General features: G+C 43.1%; 2 protein-coding genes across 4 annotated transcripts; both read right to left on the reverse strand.

Moving 5' to 3' along the window:
* Positions 1-236: 236 nt before the first annotated feature.
* On the reverse strand, positions 237-8,937 carry Tmem230 (transmembrane protein 230). Of its 3 annotated transcripts, none has more exons than XM_016002511.3 (5): positions 8,679-8,816; positions 7,630-7,728; positions 6,969-7,087; positions 4,976-5,098; positions 237-1,637 (listed from the first exon to the last, which is right to left on the reverse strand). In XM_016002511.3, the coding sequence occupies exons 3-5, from the start codon at positions 7,065-7,067 to the stop codon at positions 1,497-1,499; spliced, it is 363 nt and encodes a 120-aa protein (XP_015857997.1). In that variant the 5' UTR covers positions 7,068-7,087; positions 7,630-7,728; positions 8,679-8,816; the 3' UTR covers positions 237-1,496. The 3 variants fall into 3 exon arrangements, with proteins under 3 accessions (XP_015857997.1, XP_076426802.1, XP_006984049.1); XM_076570687.1 differs by lacking the exon at positions 8,679-8,816 and adding an exon at positions 8,117-8,672; XM_006983987.4 differs by lacking the exon at positions 7,630-7,728 and having other exon boundaries at positions 8,679-8,937.
* Positions 8,938-10,415: 1,478 nt separating this feature from the next.
* On the reverse strand, positions 10,416-14,766 carry Pcna (proliferating cell nuclear antigen). Its single transcript, XM_006983986.4, has 6 exons — positions 14,334-14,766; positions 13,227-13,324; positions 13,009-13,076; positions 12,447-12,641; positions 10,885-11,008; positions 10,416-10,804 (listed from the first exon to the last, which is right to left on the reverse strand). The coding sequence occupies exons 1-6, from the start codon at positions 14,552-14,554 to the stop codon at positions 10,725-10,727; spliced, it is 786 nt and encodes a 261-aa protein (XP_006984048.1). The 5' UTR covers positions 14,555-14,766; the 3' UTR covers positions 10,416-10,724.
* Between the last annotated feature and the right edge of the window lie 6,698 nt (positions 14,767-21,464).

Consider the following 21,464-nt stretch of genomic DNA (forward strand, 5'->3'; position numbering starts at 1 on the left):
TCAACACATCCAAGTTACCTTTCCCCCCAAACGCCCCTATTCACCGCCTTCCAAGTCTCAGCTGATGACACATCCAGACTTCTACTTGCCCAAGTCCATAACCTCAGAGGAAACACTGACTGGAAAGCAGAGTCTGACTCATAAAGCCAGTTACCTAAAAACAAAGGTAGTCCTTGGTACCGGGATTAAATACATCATATCATTAGAATGCTTTTCTAAAACATGCCTAAAGTTAATCGTTTTAAGCCTAGAATTTTAATTATGACACTTTAATATTTTATAAAAAAAAAAAAGTCACTTTTTGCAAGCTAAAAACCAGATTTGACCTAATACATTTGTAGGGATTCTGGCCAAGTCTTGTAATCTTTAGCAGAATGATGTCATAGCGGTAGGTGCCAGCAGTGGGTTACAAACTCCAAGTACACTTATCTACAGTTTTACTAAGAAACAGCCAAAGTCTAGTCCTTAAAGATGATTCACACAACCTCTTTATCTTTATCTATGAAAGACAGATTCATCTAAGTTTTTTGTGGGTAACCTATGGAGAAACCAGAGGAAGTATTTTGTTATTGTTTTTTTATTTGAGATAGGCTTTCTATTTGGTAGCCTTGGTTGTCCTAAAACTCCATATGAAGACCAGGCTGGCCTTGAACTCAGAGATCAACCTGCTTCTGCCTCTGAGGTGTTGGGATCAAGGCGTGTGCCATCATATCCAACAAAGTTTTCTTTTAAAGATTTGTTTATGTATATGAGTGGTCTATCGAAATTTTGCCTGAAGGGCATCAGATCCCACTATAGATGGTTGTGAGCCACCATGTGGGTGCTGGGAATTGAACTCAGGACCTCTGGAAGAGCAGCCAGTCCTCTTAACCACTGAGATATCTCTCTGGCCCCACAAAGTTTACATTTTGAAAACCTACTTTGGGGTTTAAAAATTCTAGGTTGCTGTCAATTTTTTTTAAAAAGCCTATTACAAATGGATCCCAGATACTTGGTTTTATCAGGATATGAAGGTAGAGGAAAGTATATGGGATAAGAGATATTTTAATTTTACCAGGATGTAAAGGTAGAGAAGAGTGTGAGAGATAAGATAGATATTTTAAAAATAAATTACTTAGTAATAAGAAACTAGACATAATACATTTTCCATATACTACAAAAACAAATTGACGATGGAGGCAAAATGCAGGCTCACCCCAAAAGAACACTTTCCACCTCAGAATACAGCCTGCCAGACAGTTAGCCTCACTGTTCTTACATGATGCATACGCATGTGGAAAAACTTGTCAAGCTTTGCCAGGGCCAGCAGATGAAAACATAACAGGTCCTAATTAGCTAATTATAAAGCATGAGCATTTTGGAAAAGGACTCATACAATCCGGCCATTGTTTTGCTAAACATCTGCAAATTGTAGACTTCCTCAGCCCTTAGCCAAAGTTCCCGCTTGATGTCTTAAAGTGGGTGCACTGTGTCTCTTCTCAAGGCTGAGGTGACTGCTAGTCATCAAAGTCTGGAATGTCATCATAGGAGTAACCTCGGTAGCCTTTGGATGCATAGTAGGCGATGCGTAAATGGTAAAATCCTGGCAGGAACACCAAAATGCCAATGATGAGGACAGGAACAGCTCGGTCTGCCCCCTGGTGGCAGAAGGAAAACATTAGTATCATATAAATTACACCTTTATATCTGTTCTTTCTGATCACAAATTGTCACCTCCTCTTTTTCTTCTCTGTGTTGGGGATCAAATTAAGACCTTGGGCATGTTAGGCAAGCACTACACTCCCAATTTCCTTCTGATTACAAATTAAGCCATAAATTCAAAATTATAAAAAAGAAAAACTATTTTAACCAGATATTAGGCTTATTTCCTTCTGCTCTTTCTTTCAAGCTCTCTGTGTGTGTGTGTGTGTGTGTGTGTGTGTGTGTGTGTGTGTGTGTGTGTGTGTGTTTGGTGGGCACATACTATCTGTGTCTACAAGCGTGCATGCAGATGTATACATGTGCACCAGAGGTTGACCTCAAGCAACTTCCTCAAGGCTTTCCACCTTATTTATTTTTTAAAAAGATTTACTTATGCCGGGCGTTGGTGGCGCACGCCTTTAATCCCAGCACTCGGGAGGCAGAGGCAGGCGGATCTCTGTGAGTTCGAGGCCAGCCTGGGCTACCAAGTGAGCTCCAGGAAAGGCGCAAAGCTACACAGAGAAACTCTGTCTCGAAAAACCAGAAAAAAAAAAAAAAAAGATTTACTTATTTTAAATATATATGTATGGGTATGTCTTGGTCACTTTTCTATTGTGAAGAGAAATCGTGACCAAGGCAATTTATAGAATAAAGAATTTACTGGAGGCTTGCTTACAGTTTCCGAGGGTTAGAGTCCATGACCATCACGGTGGGGAGTGTGGGAGGGCACTGGGGCAGTAGCTGAGACCCTTTCTCTAATCCACAAACACAGGGCAGAGAAAACAGAGCTAATCCTTCCTAAACAGTCCACCAGCTGTGGACCAATCTCTCAAATAAATGAGCCTATGAAGGCTGTTTTCACACAAACCACCACATTCCACACCTTGGTCCCCATTGACTTGTTGCCATATCATAATGCAAAATGTATTAGTCCAACTTCAAAGGTCCCCACAGTCTTTTACAGTTTCAACAGTTTAAAAGTCTAAAGACTATTCTGAGACCATAGTCATGGACTCTACCCGTCCCTGGACTGTGAGTCCTGAATTACATGCTTTCTTTATAAGTTACCTTGGCCATGGTGTCTTATCACAGCAATTAAAAAGAACTAAGGCGGGGGCAGGAGAGATAACTCAGAGGAAGAGAGCACTGGCTTCTCTTCCAGAGGTCATGAGTTCAATTCCCAGCAACCACATGGTGGCTCACAACCATCTGTAATGAGATCTGGTGCCCTCTTCGGGTATGCAGGCATACATGCAGTCAGAACACTGTATACATAATAAATAAATCTTAAAAAAAAAATTCAAGCACTAGGAAGGCAGAGAGGTGGATCTCTCTGAGGGCAGCCTGGTCTACAGAGCAAGTTCCATGACAGCTAGTGCTACATAGTGAGACCTTGTCTCAAAATTCCTAATTAAATAAACAAATAAATAAATAAAATTTCAAAAGACATTTTTCAAAATAAATAACACGTAAAATAAAATAACAAAAAATTGGCTGGCAAGATGGCTCAGAAGTTAAGAGTACTGGCTATTCTTCCAGAGGTCCTGAGTTCAATTCTGAGCAACCACATCACGGCTCACAACCAGCTGTAATAGGATCTGGTGCCCTCTTCTGGAGTTCAGGCAAACACTAGACATAATATTTAAAAAAAAAAAACCAAAGCCTAAGGCATGTATTTTGCATGTATGTATGTATGTATGTATGTATGTATGTATGTGCACTACAAGTGTACCTAATCCCCATAGAGGTCAGAGGATGCCCTAGAACTGGAGTTACAGACAGCAGTCATGTGGGTGTTGGGAATTGAACACAATCCCCTGGAAGAGCAGCCAATACTTTTAACCACTGAGCTAACCCTTCAGCCCCAAGAATTATTTTTAATTATGTTCTGCATTTATTTTAATTTACTTTTAATTATGTTCCTAAGGGTAGGTGCTAGAAGTGGTCAAAAGCTTTGGGTTCCCCTGGAGCTGGACTTACAGGCAGTTGTAAGCCACCCAACTTGAGTTTTAGAAATCCAGCTTGGGTCCTCTGCAAGAGCAGTGTAAGTTCTTAATGGTGAAGCCATCTTTCCAGCTCCTCTGCCTTATCTGTGAGACAGTCTCATCTCTTACTGAACCTGGAGCTCACAAATTTGGCTAGAATGGCTTGGCTAGCCAGCTCTGGGCATCTGCCTCCGCCCTGCAGCATACCGACACATCTGGCTTTTATGCCGGTGCTAGGAGTCAGAATTCAGGTCCTTAAGCACTTTCTTGAGGAGCAACCTCCCTATCACTTTTTTCAAGTTCTTTGTTGTAAACACACCACACACTTGTCCTCTAATATCACTAATACTGAGTAATATTTAGTTAATATTACTTAAGGTAGACACACCTTTAATTGCAGCACTCTGGAGGCAGAGGCAGGAGGATTTCTAAGTTCAAAGCCAGCCTGGTCTACACAGTTGAGTTCTAGGACAGCTAGGCCTGCATAGGGAAACCCTGTCTTTTTGGGGGGTTTTTCAAGACAGGGTTTTTCTGTGTAGTTTTGGTGCCTGGCCTGGATCTCGCTCTGTAGACCAAGCTGGCCTTGAACTCACAGAGATCTGCCTGGCTCTGCCTCCCGAGTGCTGAGATTAAAGGTGTGCGCCACCACTGTCTGACATGCATGTCCCTGAATGCCACCCTGTCTCTGAAATGCATGTCCCACAATTTTATTTAACTGTCATCTGAGCAACTAGATGCTTAATTTTTGCTTTTTTAAACTATAAAACACCAGTAGGAACTGCATTTTTTCTAGGGTGTGAAAGAATGGACCTGCATTATGATCAGAATATCTCTTTAGAAGTACTCACAGCACAGAATATATAAACATTACCCAAGGAGAACTACCAAGCACCACTTAGGCTTTGAATACTGAAACTCAACAGGACTCAGAGCAAACCAATGGAAAAAGGAAACCAATTACAAGGTGCAGCGGCCACATACACAAGACTCACTGCTTTTCCCCAGACACTGATCAGTGTGTACACACTGCTACAAAACTACAACGATGGTATGTTACTCTAGCTACAGCCTTGTGCTAGTCTGGAAGCCCGAAACCAGGCACAGCTGCATTATTCTAATCTGTATCAGAAGCCATACCTGGCGAGCACCCACCTTAGAGGAATTATGGAGGCATCTGCGCAAAGGGGAAAGCAGAACAAAAGGACACCATGCCATATTACTTTAGTGGAATCCACTGCACTTCTGGAACACAAAACAGCGCTCTGGCTCTGAAAGACCCATGGCGCATTCCCACACACCCATTAGCTTACCCCTTTGCTGATGTAGCCCGATAGCAGGAGAGAGCCTATGATTATGAGAAAGGTGCCAATCAAAAACAGCACGGTGGCAAGTGCAATGGCCTTATAAGGGATCTTAGGAGGGCTTTTCTTAAACTGGAAGAGAGAGAGAAAAACAACGACAAAGAACATTATGAAAACACCTAATGTACTTAATGTACATTAAGGCCTAATGTACTTAGCAAGGGAGGGTAATTAAAACCAAAGTGGATGCGTCAGGTGTCCACCAGTATGTCCACCAGTCAGTGCAGCAGAGCAGGGACAGGACTAGGTGCAGTCCTGCTATTCCAGACCCCTCACGACAACCAAGGAAAGTCCTTTAAAACTACTGTCACCTGGGTGCTGGACACGTGTTTACTAAGTGCATGTGCATGGAAGCTTGTCCTAACCTGCGGGGATTTCAGAGTGAGCGCCATGCTACGCAAAGTGAAAAGGTGACTTCTGGAAATGAAGGTAACTTAGCATGCAGTCAGTCAAAAGTTTAGAAACAGAATTTCAGCTTTCCTTTCTTTTTAAAGATTCATTTTGTTTTTAATTATGTGTCTGTGTGTGGATACGTACATGTGAGTACAGATGCCTGTGCAAGTCAAAGAACTGGATCCTCCAAGAGCTGGAGTTACAGGCAGTGTAAGTCACTGGACATAGTTGCCAGGAACCAACTTGGGTTCTCTGCCAGAACAGTACTTGTAGGCCGGAGAGATGGCTCCAGGGTCAAAACGTTTGCCTTCCAGATGATCTGAGTTCAATTCCCAACACTGACATGGTAACTCACAGTCTGTAACTCCAGTTCCAGAGGATCTTCTGGAACTCTCCTGGCCTCTTTGGGTACTGTATATTCATGGTACATGGACCCAGGTTTGGTTCCTAGTACCCACATGGTGGCTCATAACCATCTGTAACTCCACTTCCAGGAGATCCAATGCCTGTTTTTGGCTGCCTTGGGCATCAGGCACACACATGGGGCATATGAAAGCAGGACACTCATACACATAAAACATAAATATAAAATATTAAAGACACTAGAACAGTATGTACTCTTAACTGCTGAGCTACCTCTCCAGCCCAAATTTCAGCTTTCTCAAAGCCCTGCATTATGAGTAAATTCAGCTAAGATTCAGGCTAAAATATAGCATGAACACATATGAAAATGTCATAATGGGGTTGGAGAGATGGCTCAGAGGTTAAGAGCACTGACTGCTATTCCAGAGGTCCTGAGTTCAATTCCCAGCAACCACATGGTGGCTCACAACCATCTGTAATGAGATCTGGTACCCTCTTCTGGCCTGTAGGCATACAGAAACACTGTATACATAATAAATAATAAAACTTAAAAAAAAAAAAAGAAAGAAAATGTCATAATGAAGCCCATTATTATGTACAAACAATATATGCTACTAAAAACATTTTTAAAAAGGTTTGGAGGCAACCTTCTAAGGTTTGGCTCATTAATGAATCTGACGTTAAGTGTTTGGAAGCACCCCAGAGCTATTCTTACCTCTTCTTCAAATAAGTCCAAAGAACAATTGATTTATTTACCTTTAAAAGAATGGATCCCTGCTTGCTACTTCACTCTTGGCTCAAGCTCCACCCAGACTACTCTGTCCTAAGGGAGAGGAGGACAAAGGAGACGCTAGCCCACTTACTAGGCAGGGGTCAGGAGAGGGCACAAACTTTATTACTTTCTGTTTGCCATAAAGAGTATCTGTAACTAACTGCATCTCATGACACGAGGAAAGAAGATATTTTCTGGGTAAGTTAAATAAAGTTTGTAGCTACATGGCTTTGGTACTTCAACTGAAACCGCAAGCAGATAACTCTGGAACTATCTAAAACTGCTCCACCAAAATCCCTTCTCCAACTGGGGCTGCAAGGGTCTTGGAAATAAGCTTGCTTTTTGCTGGTCCCGATAACAGATACACAGCAGCTAAATGGCTTTGGCTTTTTTTTTTTTTTTCAATTGTGTTACCTGAAGGTCAATGTAGCCATCGTCTGTGCTGGAAAGCCTTGAATACTTTACTTTACTACTGGGGATTCCAGTGGCCAGGTTGGTACGAGATGGCATCATAACACGGTGACACAGCGAGTCTGAATGGGAAGGACGGTTATTGTCAGTAGGAATAACAGTACGTTACAGGCAAGGACATCAGATACCGTGTCCTGGAGTTCTGGCTGCCATGTTATGTATCACATACATGGCAACGTAGGCTTCACTGCTCTTACGATGACCTGATACTTCTTGGACACACTAAGCATACTTCCTTTTTGTAGCTGGCTTGTCTTCACAGAATGACACCAAAGGCATTCCACAAAGAATCAGACCCAGTGTACTTTGCCACCAATGTTTCCTGCCTAATTTTTCCAAAGTCACATGGAGTTGATGAAGACTTGAACCCGATGTTCACATTTCCAAGCTCCCTCCCCAACAGTACTGCTTGCCCCTTAACGTTCCTCAGGCGCTTCAAGTAATTCTTTTTTTTTTTTGCTACGAAGGGGAAGGATAAGGAATGGTGTACACTCATATCAGCATCTTATCTACTCAAATGTGATATCAGCATCTTGTCTACTCAAATGTGATACCATCCTAAGTGCAAGCGATTTGAAAAATCTTATCAATGTGGGTAACTTACTGGCTATCAATACCACACCAGACACTTCAGAGCCACCTGCCTCTCTGCTCCCATCCCAAGCATGAAACAAGTGATTCTACTTTCCACATCATGTAGCTCCTGAAAAAATGGATTTAAAAGTCTGTTTTACTCCAACTATTCAGACAGCAGTAATAAAGTCACATCTACTGTATTATTTGAGAGTAGTTAAGATTAAAAAACAATGACGATTAAATGTTAAAATTTTGAAATGTGAGCTCAGTATTGCAGTAGACGACTGTAATACCAGCTAACTGGGAGGACAGGCGTGAATATACGAAGTCGAGGGCCAGTCTGGGCTGTATATTGAGACCAGATGCTCTCCCCTACCAAAACTGAAATTTGTTGATTCTTTATAAAGTCATAAAATTATGTGAGCAAAACAGACTATTCCAATTGCAAAAGTATTTGAATTTTAAATGTAAAAGCCTATCTTTAAGAAGAAAACTAGGTATTTCAGTAGCCAGACCTTCACTGGTGTGGTATTTTGCACATCATCTCCATAATGGCATGTGGTATTTATTCCATGTTGGTGAGGTGCCAGACTCTGCTATTACAGTCGACCTAAGGTAACTAGCATGCAAAATCTAGTGCCAAGTGGTCCTGCCTTTTTGTTAACTACATCCAGAAGCTGAATATTAAAATGGAGCAACGCAAATCCACTTGCAGTTCTAAAAAAAAGTTAGATCAAGTAGCCGTAAGTACCAGGTTTTTGGTGTGGCCATCCCATAATATGCTTAATTGCTCAAACCTGGAAGTTCAAGCTAACAATAAACAGTTTTGAGGCAATAAACCACGCCTGGTTTGATTACATGCTACAAAGTTGCGTGTTTTGCCATTAAACTGGCATCAAAACAAAAATGTTGCGGGGCATGGGAGAGAAGATTTGTGCTTTTCTTAGCAAAGGATTCTAGAAGGGAGTTAGTTATCACATCCTAAATGACAAGTCGAAAAAAAATAGCAGCCAAAGTTTCTACTCTGCTTTTTACGGGTCCCACGGCAACCTTCGCCACCCCCCGCCCCCCAAGCACCTGCGCGTGGCGCTGTGGGCAGCCTCCCGCCGCCGGCCTCCGCCGTCTCCACCCGCGGTCAGGACCCACGCGAACTTGGCGCTAACAACACTGGCTCCGGGGAGCGCCTCGGTGGCCGGGCAAGGCCTCGCGGCTGGCTTCCGGGAGCGTGCGCCCGCCCCTACCCGCGCAGCGCGCCCCGTTCTCCGTTAGGCGCGCGGGCAGCGCTCGCCCAACAGCCAACCACGGTCAGAGCGCGGGCCCGCCGGAAGTGGTGTGCGAACGGAGGCGCACCGGAAGTGGCGCCACCAGGAAGCCACGTCATCGCACCCAGTGGCGCAAGGTTGGAGAGGTTCAACTTTTTTTTTTTAAGTTTGTCTATGTAGGGCTGGCCGTCCTGGGACTCACTACGCTGACCAGACTGGCTTCGAATTCAGCCATCCCCCTGCCTCTGCCTCCAGTGGGCCTGCCACCTCCATATGGCGGGCGGTTCCTCCCACCGGGGTCGAACCCTACCTAGCAAGCGTGTTAATGTGGTTCCAGCCCAGACCCTTCATGGACAATTTGGCACAGCCGAGTCCCCGGGCCCCGGAGGGTGGGCAAGGGACTGGCCAGGACTCTTTCCCTGTCCTAGAAGCCCTAAGCGGACACTGGTCTGTACCCACTGGCATTCCCTTAGCCCCGGATTTTTGTGCTAGTTTCCCTGTCTGGTTATCAGATCACACTCAGGTTAGAGTCCTAGCGACTAGACACAATTACATGCAACAGTGACCAGTCTTCATAAAGCCATGTCCATCACCCCAGAGTTCTAAGTGAGGTATACTGGCAGCCAATTTCCTCCTCTACGTGTTGGGACAAAGCTTTGAATGTAGTAGTAGCTACTGGCTGTGAGCTCTAATCAACATCCTAGAATTATCAAAGCTGTACCCTCCACAAACTGCCAAATACAAAATACAATGGGAAAACTAATTTGGGGACTGTGGAGATAGCTTAGTATTTAAAAACCCTCAAGTGTGGTCCACCCGTAAATTCAGCCTGGAAGCAAATAGGACTTGCTCTACTAGCCCTGGGTTTGAGACCCTGCTTCAACAAGGCAGAAACAAAAAATGACTCCCTACATCAACCCAGGCTTTCTACATGCATACCCACATACCTGCAAAATACACTCACACATAAAAACTGAAAAGGGATGGTGGGGTCATTTGGGACGAGCAATGCTTAGTGAGTGAAGGTGCTTGTCTGCAGGCCTTAAGAACTGCATTCAATCCCTGGGAAGCCACATCGTAGTGGGTGTACAAATTCCTATAAGTGTCCTCTGCACGCCACATGAGCGTACACACACACACACACAGTGGAGATAAAGCATTCAAGTATTCTTTAGTATGTAGCATGTCATGACTTTTCTTGAAACCCACAAGGCCTTTTTAACCCTTGCTTGGATCAAGTATCCATAAGGTTTAAATTAGGCCTTTGAGATGGAGGGGGTGGTGTCTATGTAGTCCTGGCTGGCTTAGGAAGAGATCCACCTGCCCCTTGCCTCTGTGCTGGAAGTATTTTAAAAACTATGTCCCAAACAAGACTACTCATGCTAGAAAAATTTTTGTATAACCTAATCACACAGACTAAAGCTAAACATTTTTTGTTATCTCCATGATGTATTAACTCTAGGCTGCTTTAAAATGGAAGAGAACAAAAAACCATTTACATAAAAGGGTAACTTTCACTTGGAGTCCAGTAGACATGGTTCAAAGATACTGCTTGACTTTTGAAATTCAGTTAACTTTATTTAAATTGAAAAACATTTCTTGAAACTGCATTTAGTGCCAAAATCCTTTATAAAAATCACCAGTCTTTCTAAAGCAGAAATATTTATGTTAAAAGAACGTTTTTACTTTGGAGTTTATTCTTTAGACAAATGGTGGAGAATAGAGAGGAGAAAGTAGGTTATTTACAGAAGATATCTACATATGTACTCAGGTACAAAGTCGGTGACAGAAGAGACTCGAAACACGCTGGCATCTCAGAAGATGTTCTCAAAGACTTCGTTTTCTCAGATTCTAGCAATGCCTAAGATCCTTCTTCATCTTCAATCTTGGGAGCCAAATAATACTTTAAGTGTCCCATGTCAGAAATTTTATACTCTACAACTGAAAGACAGGAAAAATTAGTTACCAAGGAGTACTATAAATACCACACTACAAAATAATATTCAAACTTGTTATCTTACCAAGGGGTACATCTGCAGACATACTGAGTGTTACTGTAGGAGACAGTGGAGTGGCTTTTGTGAAAAAGTTCAGGTACCTCAGTGCAAAAGTTAGCTGGACTGGCTCATTCATCTCTATGGTTACCTAGAGGAGAAAACAGGCTCATTATAGACAACATCAAGAAACTAATACTAAATTAGTTCATAATATACAGTACAAAACAAAAACCTTTAGTTATCACTTTGAAGGGTTTTATGAAAACTTTGAAGACTGACTAAGGAAAAGCAATGTATTTAGCTTGTCTCTCCCATAGAACCATACCGCAAACAACCAAGACAAAGGAGTTGGCTGTTATCCAGATTACAAACACTAACCTCTTCCAAAAAATGTATATAGCGAGGAAAAAGAAGGGGAATGGCAGCTAACCAGTAAAGCACTTGACTAGTATGAGTAAAGTCCTGGGTTCAATGTCAAACACTCAATTCCGACCCCCAAAAGTACCCAAGGTTGGAAAGCTGGCTCAGCAGTTAATACTCAATGCTTTCCCAGAAGACCCAAATTTGGTTCCCAGCATCCACAGCCAGCAGCTCATAACCAACTCTAGTAACTTCAGTCCCAAGGTATCTGACACCCTTTTCTGACCTCATGGGCTCACACTGACACACAACCATGTCTAAAAATGAATTAAAAAACCCAACAGGTTGAATGTAAGCTAAGGGACATGTTGACCACTTTTCACTGTATCACCATCAATTTTATTCAACTCCCAATTCAAACTAATGAAATAAGGAGCATGTGAATATGAAATATTCCTTCATTTTCCTTGTTGTAGTAAGGCTTATACTTCACACAAAAATACTTATGAATTAAGTGTCTTGAGATCTGAGGATGACAGGGAAGTAGAGATAATTCAGCAGACAGATTAAAGAACCAATCCTAGGGGTTGTATATGTATCTATGTTCTAATCCTTAGTTATACATTTATTTTAAATTCATGAAGAAGGCAAAGAAATTGTATTAAATACTTTGTGATAAGCACAAGTTTCACTATATTTAACACTAAAAAAATCCTATTTAGTTCAGACTTCTGTCTGCAATTTAGAGAGTTTGATGCTTAGGCTAGATGGCAAAATTTTTTTAAAAAACTTAGTATAATTATAAAAAAAGTTGCATGAAGTCTATTTCCTTTGTTCCTGTGGGTACTCTAGATTAAGCCCTGTTGCCTGTGACTCAGTCTAAGTTGCCATTCAACTTTGCTCAGTCTGCTTTTGTACCATTAAATGGGCTAGCAAGTGAACCTCCCAACACATTAAGTTATGAGAAGATCTACATGATCAACACTTTTACAACCCCCAACCACTTTCTTCTGTTCACTTGCTAATCCTCACTTATTTGTCAGTCATTTTTAGGTTGGATACCTAGCTTTCCAATCTCACCAGTGAAAGCATATGTGGCAGATGGAGGCATCTGAGTTCAAAGACAGCCTGATCTACTCCGACTCCATCTCAAAAGCTAGGGCTGGAGGGCTAGCTCAATAGTTAAGCTTTCAGACATTAGCTGGGCAACAGCTCATACTACTTACAGCTTCCTCCTCTTTATCAACATTACTTGTTTGTGACAACTTAATGTTTCCATTCCCAAGCTCTCCACTTGCAGAAAACTTCACCCCGTCCTTTGCACAGGATATTACAACAGCATCTCCAATATGGCTAAGGTCTCGGCATATGCGTGCAAATTCACCAGAAGGCATCTTTACTACACAGCTGTACTCCTGTTCCTGTAAATCCCAAAGTTAAAGGTCAGTAAAAAGAAGCATGAAGAGTGCTTTACTTTCTCGAGCATCTAACCAGAACTCAGAACACAAAACTTCTGGTTTCTTTACATCTCAATTTTAGACTCTCACAGCTTAGTGAAATCGTGTCATTCATTCAGTACCACAAACCCACTTTGGAACATGCACCAGCTGGTATCACAACTTGGTAAAATGCACCATCAAAAACTAAGATACCCTCTCAGCACTAGGGAGGCAGAGGCAGCCAGATCTCTGTTGAGTTCAAGGCCAGCTTGATCTACAGAGTGAGTTCCAGGACAGCCAGGGCTATACAGAGAAACCCTGGCTTGAAAAACCAAAGCAAGATACTCACAGGGATCCCAAGTTGTTCAACGTCTAAGTCCATTAACTTCATTTCATAGTCTGAAACTTTCTCTTGATCTAACAAAAGAAAGCAAATGTTACTGAAGCACACGTTCATATCTATGGTGTAAAATTCACAACCACAATTCTGTTAATATTCTTAGTTTTGAGAAACAGAACATCATACTTTGCTTTCTGTAACAACTGAGTTTTAAAGGTGTAACTTACTTGGTGCTTCAAATACTAGCGCTAAGGTATCAGCATTATCTTCAGCTCTTAATGTAATGATGTCTTCATTACCAGCACATTTTAGTATTTTGGACATGCTAGAAAACAAGACAGAGGGCTTATCAACACATGTGCTCAACAACTATATTTTTAAAGGCAATTACAAGATGTTACCATTTCACACCCACCCCGATGGAGGAACTGTTAGAGGCTAAGAGTACCCCAAATACTCTCAGGGGGTGAAGTAAATCAGGAATTCTAGCAATGCCTAAGATCCTTCTTCATCTTCAATCTTGGGAGCCAAATAATACTTTAAGTGTCCCATGTCAGAACCTTAAAAAAAAATGGCTCTGTAGCTGGGCGATGGTGGCCAACACCTTTAATCCCACCATGGAGGCAGAGGCAGGCGGATCTCTGAGTTCAAAGCCAGCCTGGCCTACAGAGTTCCAGGAAAGCCAGGACTGTTTTACAGAGAAACCTTCTCTCAAAAAACCCAAACCAAACAAAACCAAAAAACCGGCTTCGTAAAACCCACTAAAAGGCAATATGCAAGGAAACATTTTTGAGCAGGGTGTCCTTGGCTTCCAGTATACTTAAGTGTGTCCACCACCTCTGGTCTTTTCTTAAGTCTTTTAAAGCGTATACAGGTGACACTAATCCACGTAGCTGTAGCAAAGTTAAAAGCTAAGACTGGTAAATTTTCCCACAAGTGCTACGTAGTGAGATTCTAGAATCCAAGTCAGAAAAGGCCCATTGTCCAAGTGGACAGTACCACATTTTCACTAGAACACGTTTAATGGGCGGCTCAGGTTAGCCAGGACCAGGCTGTGACACTAAAAATAAAAAGGCTGCTGGCACTTAATGAGCAGAACTCAGCAGACATTTTCCCGCCGACACCCGTTTTGTGGCTTTGGCGCGGAAACAGCGGGTTCGCGCGGCCGCCAGCGCGGGCTTTTCAGAACCGCGCGCTTCGCGGGGTTCCGCCCCCGGCCTCGCAGACCAATCAGAAGGCGCGGATGACCACGTCAGCCAATGAGAACGCGGGGCCGGAGCCCCGCCAAGACCCGAAGCGGGAGGGCGAGGGCCCAGTTCCCGCCACCCGCTCACCTGGTGAGGTTCACGCCCATGGCCAGGTTGCGGTCGCAGCGGTACGTGTCGAAGCCTTCCGAACGCAGAGTGAGCTGCACCAAGGAGACGTGCGACGAGTCCATGCTCTGCAGGTTCACGCCGCCCGAGCTGATGTCCCAGCAGGCCTCATTGATGAGGTCTTTGAGAGCCTCCAACACCTTCTTCAGGATGGAGCCCTGGACCAGACGAGCCTCGAACATCGTGGCGGAGTCGCGACGACTAGAAGATGCTAGAGACGGTGACGGGAGCGAGGACTAGCCGCTAAGGTCTCTCGGTTCGCGATGCAGAAGTCGCAGCGAGGACCTAGAAGGAAGGACCGGCAGCTCGCTGCGCCCGCAACCGTTTAATGCGGCCGCGTCCTAGGCGCGCGCTCTTCCCGTGCGCGAGGGTCGTGACGTCACCGCGACGCTCCACCCACCTCCCCTTCAGGACCAATCGTATCCGTGTTCCGCGCAAGGCCCGCCCCGCTGCGTACCCAGGGGCGGGGCCGCGGCGTGCGAGCGTGGGAGGCGTAGGGCATCATGGGATCAGCGTAGGCTGTCGTCAAGGCCCCGCTTTGTAGCTGCAGGGTGGCTGCTGTCTCGTTCCTAAGACGTTTCCGCGCCACGGAAATGAGTCACATGCACTCCGTGTGCGGCGGCCCTCCTGAAGCCGAAGCGTCTACCTGCTTCAAGCACTACAGAACGCTTTCCTTTTACTACTGCGTAGGCGAAATTCGCTGCAAAATATCGAGTAATAAAGAGGCCACCATATCTCAACAACCTCAATTTCGCATCACTTCCCTGTGTGCGTCGCTCTGAACTTTCCTCCCTAAAGATTAAAGAATACTTCTTACTGTGAACACTTCTGCAAAGAACCCCAAAGTATTACTGTCTCTCAAGATACATAATCCATAGGTGCCACCTAATAGTTCCTGTTATGCCTGTTTCCCTTATATTCCTGCGTTATTAGTGTTCTCATCTTAATTTTAGGTTGGAGATGAACCCAGCCTGAACCCCATCTAGGCTGGGGGATGAGCCCAGGGCCTAGACAAATCTCTTTGAGCCAGACGCTAAGCACCATCTGTACCTGTACCCATTCGTGAAAGTCAGCTGTAACAGGTGGAGCGACTTTCAGGTGTTTCTGGGCTGCTGCATTTTGCTCTACTGAAATTTCTTTCTCCTGTTGATTACAAGGTTGAGGAAAACTGAATGCAGATAGTGAACAGCTACGAACGAATATAAAGCTAATTGGTTTCTACTTCTAATGTTTTTTCTTTTTGTTTTGTTTTTGGTGATGGATAAAATATATTTGATACTGAAAGTGTAAAATGTTAATGTGAAACTCCACAGCTTCTATTTCGAATGCTTCTTCTGAGTTCACTGAGTATATAGATTTTTGGTGTGTGTTGTTTTTATTTGCAAGGTTTTTTTTTAAAATAAGGCTTATAAAATTTCAAAAACTTAAAAGGAATGTTTTAGCTGATCAGAGTGGTTTACAACTGTAATTCCAGCACCTGGGAAGACTGAGGTGGGAGGGCCTGGAATTTAAAGTCGTCTTGGATCATCTACCAAGACTGACACAAAGGGGGAAAAAGAAATATTTTACATATGATAATGTTAGTTACATATCTTATATATTTATCTTTCCCTTGTTTACAGCATTTCTCTTTAGTTCATCTTCTTTGTTTTTGCTTTTCCTGTCTCAGAGATCTAGCCAGAAAATTTCGTAAGAACTCTTATCATTGAGCTACAACCCCAGTCTGCTAAGAGGCTAGCCTCAAACTCACTCTGTTGTCCATTCCGGCCTTGACCTCACAATCCAATGCCACAGCCTCTGGAGTAGCTGGGACTACGGGGCTGTGCCACCAAGCTTAACTCTTTTTTTTTTTTTCTTAACTCTTTAGTTGCTTTAAATATCTTATCTTCGTTTGTAGAATTTCTCAGCTTCCGTCCCCTCCCCCCCCATATGTCTAGGTATGATGTGATATGGACTTATTTATCCTACTCAAGGAATCAAGTCTGGACTATTCTGACTCCAATTGCCAATGTTCCCTACTCTATTTACTCTCTCTGGCATGTCTGTTAGAAGTATCTGTTTTATTGGATTTAAGGTATGTTCAGTGTGATTTTTACCTTGCCCCTCCCCCCCTTTTTTTTTCCAGAGCTGAGGACCAAACCCAGGGCTTTGCGCTTGCTAGGCAAGCGCTCTACCACTGAGCTAAGTCCCCAACCCCTTTACCCGCTTTTTTGAGATAGGGTCCTGCTATGTCCCCTTGCTGTACTAAGCTTGCTAGGTAGACCAGGCTGACAGTTTGAATTTTTTCTTTTCCGTTTGTTTGTTTGTTTGTTTGTTTGTTTGGAGACAGTGTTTCTTTGTGTAACTTTGGCTGTCCTGGAACTTGCCCTGTAGACCAGGCTGGCCTCAAACTCACAGAGATCCGCCTGGCTCTGCCTCCCGAGTGCTGGGACAAGTTGATTTTTTAAAAATTTATTTCATGTATGGATGTTTGCCTGCATGCATATTTGTGCACTGTGTGCTTGCCTAGTGCCCTTGGAGGCCAGAAGACAGCATTGGATCCCCTGGAACAGGAGTTACAGGAGTTGCCTTGTGGGTTCTGGGAGTCCAACCCGGGTCCGGTAGAAGAGCACACAGTGCTCTTAACCACTACTGAGCCATCAGTGTGGCCCACGATTTATGTCAGTTTATATGATGTACCATCATTTTACACGGAGCAAAAGAGGAAAACTAGCATACACTGCTCTATTACCTAAAATTTCAATTTTGTAATGATTAAAAAGCACTATTATACTTTCAGCCCTCCTTTTAAATCATATATTACTCTTGTGGGAACATCTAAAGAAAACCATGGGAGCTGGGGTTCTACAGTGGGTGGGTGCTTACCTGATGTATATAGGGGCCTAGCATGATCCACAGCATCCCAAGAGAGACAGAGAGGTGGTTGCACTATTTGCTTACATTCTTACATTCCGAGTTTCTCACTCAGTTGCTGCTACTGCTGTTTTTAATGGATTACACTCTGCATTGTTAAGACCATTGGTGCAGCAACTCAAGAGTACCAGGCTAGGGTTGGAGGGGTGGCTCAGTGGTTAAGAGCAGGGCTGGCTGCTCTTTCAAAGAATTTGAGTTCAGTTCCCGGCACCCACCTGGCCGTTTACAAACCTCTGTAACTGCACTTCTAGGGAATCTCACACCCTCCTCTGGACTTCAAGAGCACCAGGCATGCACGAGGTATACAGATATACTTGCAGACAAATACTCATATACGTAAAATAAGAATAGTTTTAATAAAGAATGCTATTCCGTTGTCTGGAATTTCTTTCAATCCCTGCCATCCATTTGTAAGTTTTGATGTGGCCACTTTCTTGCTTTATTAACATTTATTTCTATGTGGTGCATGCAAGCTGGTGTATGGAGGTCAGAGGAAACCTTTTTTTTTTTTTTTTTTTTTTTTTTTTTTTAAGATTTATTTATTACATATACAGTGTTCTACATGCATGTATCCCTGCAGGCCAGATGAGGGCACCAGATCTCATTACAGAAGGTTGTGAGCTACCATGTGGTTGCTGGGAATTGAACTCAGGACCTCTGGAAGAGCAGCCAGTGCTCTTAACCTCTGAGCCATCTCTCCAGCCCCAGAGGAAATCTTTCAAGAGGTGGTTCGTTCCTCCACTATGTGGATCCCACGATCGAACTCAGGTTGCCAGGGTTGGTGGTAAGTGCCTTTACCTGCTAAGCCATCTAGGCAGCCTGAATTATTCCCTCACATATCAAAATATAACGTGGGTGGGGCTTGTAGGTTAGTGTCACTGTGTGTATGGTTAGGACCTTGGGTTAGATCTCCCGCACCACAAACAAAAATAAAACCCCATGTTATAGTTACATACATTTGTGAGGATTTTCTTTTTTTTGGGCTTCTTATAATTTTATTTCTGCCGGGTGGTGGTGGCTTATGCCTTTAATCCTAGCATTCGGGAGGCAGAGCCAGGCAGATCTCTTGTGAGTTTGAGGCCAGCCTGGGATACAGATCGAGATCCAGGACAGGCACCAAAACAACACAGAGTAACCCTGTCTCGAGAAAACAAAATACAAAAAACAAAAAAAACTTTTTTTCTTTGCAAACGTAGAATGTGTTCTTTCCCACCCATGGTACTGCTTTGCAAACAACAAATGTGCGTTTTTTATTGCTCTGTCTCAGTGCGAGGGCGCTTACATAATATATATATATATATATATATATATATATATATATATATATATATATATATATATATATATATATTTTAATGCCTAGCCACAGAGTAATCTTGTTAAAGACTTTTTTTTTTTTTAGATGCTGGGAACTGATGTTAGGACCTCATGCAAGCTAAGCACGAGCTCTGCCACTGAGCCACACCCCAGGCCCCTGAAGATATTTTAAATGGCACATAAACTCCATTGGCAATGTACCTGCAGTGCCCATGAATTAGTTGCAAACAAGCACTTAAAAATAGCTATGCTCTATTTGGAGAAGGCCTGTTTTGGAGGTAGCATTTGCCAGAGACACTAGCTGTTTCACGAGTGGAAGAAAGAGCACAGGAGGTTGAGAATAGACTGGTTAAAATGGCAATAGGGCTGGGGGTGCAGCTCAGTGGGAGAGTGCTTGCCAAACACACACAAGTCTCTAGGTTCCATCCTCAGCAACACACACACACACACACACACACACACACACACACACACACACACACACACGGGGAGGGGTGGAGGAGAGGGAAGAGAGACAGAGGCATGCTGAGAGGTGCAGTTCAGTAGCTTGTGATGGAACCCAAAGGTTGACATGGCTGGAACGTGATAAACCACGGGGGAAGGATGCAGGTGAGACTGCAGAGAGAAGCAGGGTGGATCATGAGGACTGTGTCTGTCCTTTGTAAGTACAAGGAAACATTAAAACAGACCCCTCCGCTTTCAATACAAGCTCTCACTGTGTAGGTTAGGCTACCCTGGAGCTACATAGCATAGACTAGCCTCACACTTAGGACCCTTCTACAACATGTCTTTGAAATGATTCAATTTACATTTTCAAGGGATCTCTTTAACATGTAGAAAAGATATAAATGAATTATGTACATTTTTATCTGATGCCTGGCTAAACTTGTATAATATATCTATGGACTCTTCCCAGTAACCATTCTTCAAATTCCAGGTGAAGAATTCAAATTTAAGCTAGGTGTGGTGACAAAAGTTGGTAATGAAGTAGAAAAGAGCAATTATTGGATACTGGTTTATTGAGTATCTGTTGGTTTTATGAAAGCACTGCTTGGACTGGGTGTTGTCAAACATGACTTCATCTTGCTACCTAGAACAGAATGGCCTGGACAAGGGCCGAGACAATTGAAAACTCCCAGCTCCAGGGCAGTCGTTGCCCTTAGCAACCTGACTACAAAAGCATACACCTGTCAACTGTAATGTATGCATTTGAAAAGCATGCTAATTGCCAGGCATGCTTCTGGAAGAAGTCCTGCTTGCTTGCCTGCTCACCTCTTCCTATGGTTGTAGAGTATAAAAATGAGAATGCAAACTGGACTTGGGACTGAAGTCTTTTTTGTTTGTTCTGTGTAGCCCTGGCTGTCCTGGAATTTGCTCTGAAGACCAAGCTGACCTCAGAGATCTGCCGGCCTCTGCCTCCCGAATGCTGGGATTAAAAGAGTGCACCACTACTGTCCAAAGAGGATTAGGAGTTAGAGGTCATCCCTAGCTACATGAAAAGTTTGCAGCCAGCTTGAGCTACATGAGACCTTGCCTCCCCCATGCCTAAAATGAGAAGGGGGTGGGGGGCTGTCAAATTTTAGTTCAAATGAATGTAAATTCATTAAGAAAAATAATTTGATAAATTCATATGAGATCTTGTGTAATATTATTTTAAGATGTGTTACATTTGTTTATGCTGTGGAACATTTGTTTAATGGTGCAAAGATGTGTTGCATTCTTTTATGTTGCATTTGTTTAACTCTGTGAAGCTGTGTTACTTTACCTGTCTAAAACACTTGATTGGTCAAATAAAGAGCTGAACGGCCAATAGCAAGGCAGGAGAAAGGATAGGCAGGGCTGGCAGGCAGAGAGAATAAATAGGAGGAGAAATCCGGGAGGAGAAGAAGAAGCAAGAGAACAAGGAGAAGAGGATGCCAGGGGACAGCCACCCAGCCAGCCATGGAGTAACAATGAAAGTAAGATTTACAGAAGTAAGAGAAAGGTGAAAGCCCAGAGGCAAAAGGTAGACGGGATAAGCCTGCACCTGTGATTTATTTGGGAACTGGTTGGTGGGCCCCTCGAAAGAGCCAAAAAGAGTAAAAAAGTAAAAACAACCAACAATATTTTGGCATTCCAACATGGGGTCGTACAGAGCTGAACAACATTTTGGCATACCAACATGAGGCTTGAATATTCCTAGGGCCTGAGAAAGCTGAAAAGAAAGAGGATACAGCTCTTTTAAGAAACTCTGCTGGGGGCTGGAGAGATGGCTTAGAGGTTAAGAGCACTGCTTGTTCTTCCTAAAGGTCCTGAGTTCAATTCCCAGCAACCACACGGTGGCTCACAACCATCTGTAATGAGATCTGGTGCCCTCTTCTGGCTTGCAGACATACATGCAGGCAGAACATTGTATACATAATAAATAAATCTTAAAAAAAAAAAAAAGAAAGAAAAAAAAAACCTTCTAAATGGTTTACAGTATGTTTAACCATGTGCGTGGGCTTAAGAAAAGAAAAAGGGTATGTATAGTAACAAAAAAGAATAGTTTAAAAATAAAGTCTTTAAAGAGAAGTAAAATAATAAAAAAGAATAGCCACATAGAGCTGGGGTAAACACAGGGAGTCTGGATCCTGTATGTTATTGTTGACTTTGAATTTTTTGATTTTTGATAAGCAAACAACAGCTGCTGGGAGACATGGGATTGTGAGCAGGACTGCTAAATTGAACCAACCTAGATATTTTAGGGCTACTAATACTTTAAGAGAGTCATAAAATATATTTGTCAAATGAAAATAAAAAATGCTTTGGAGTTTTGTTCCCACAGATGAGAGGTTGTGGATTCCTTTAGGAATAGTATGGAGGGCTGGAGAGATGGCTCAG

Source organism: Peromyscus maniculatus, chromosome 4 (assembly GCF_049852395.1).
Source record: "Peromyscus maniculatus bairdii isolate BWxNUB_F1_BW_parent chromosome 4, HU_Pman_BW_mat_3.1, whole genome shotgun sequence".
Taxonomy (NCBI): domain Eukaryota; kingdom Metazoa; phylum Chordata; class Mammalia; order Rodentia; family Cricetidae; genus Peromyscus; species Peromyscus maniculatus.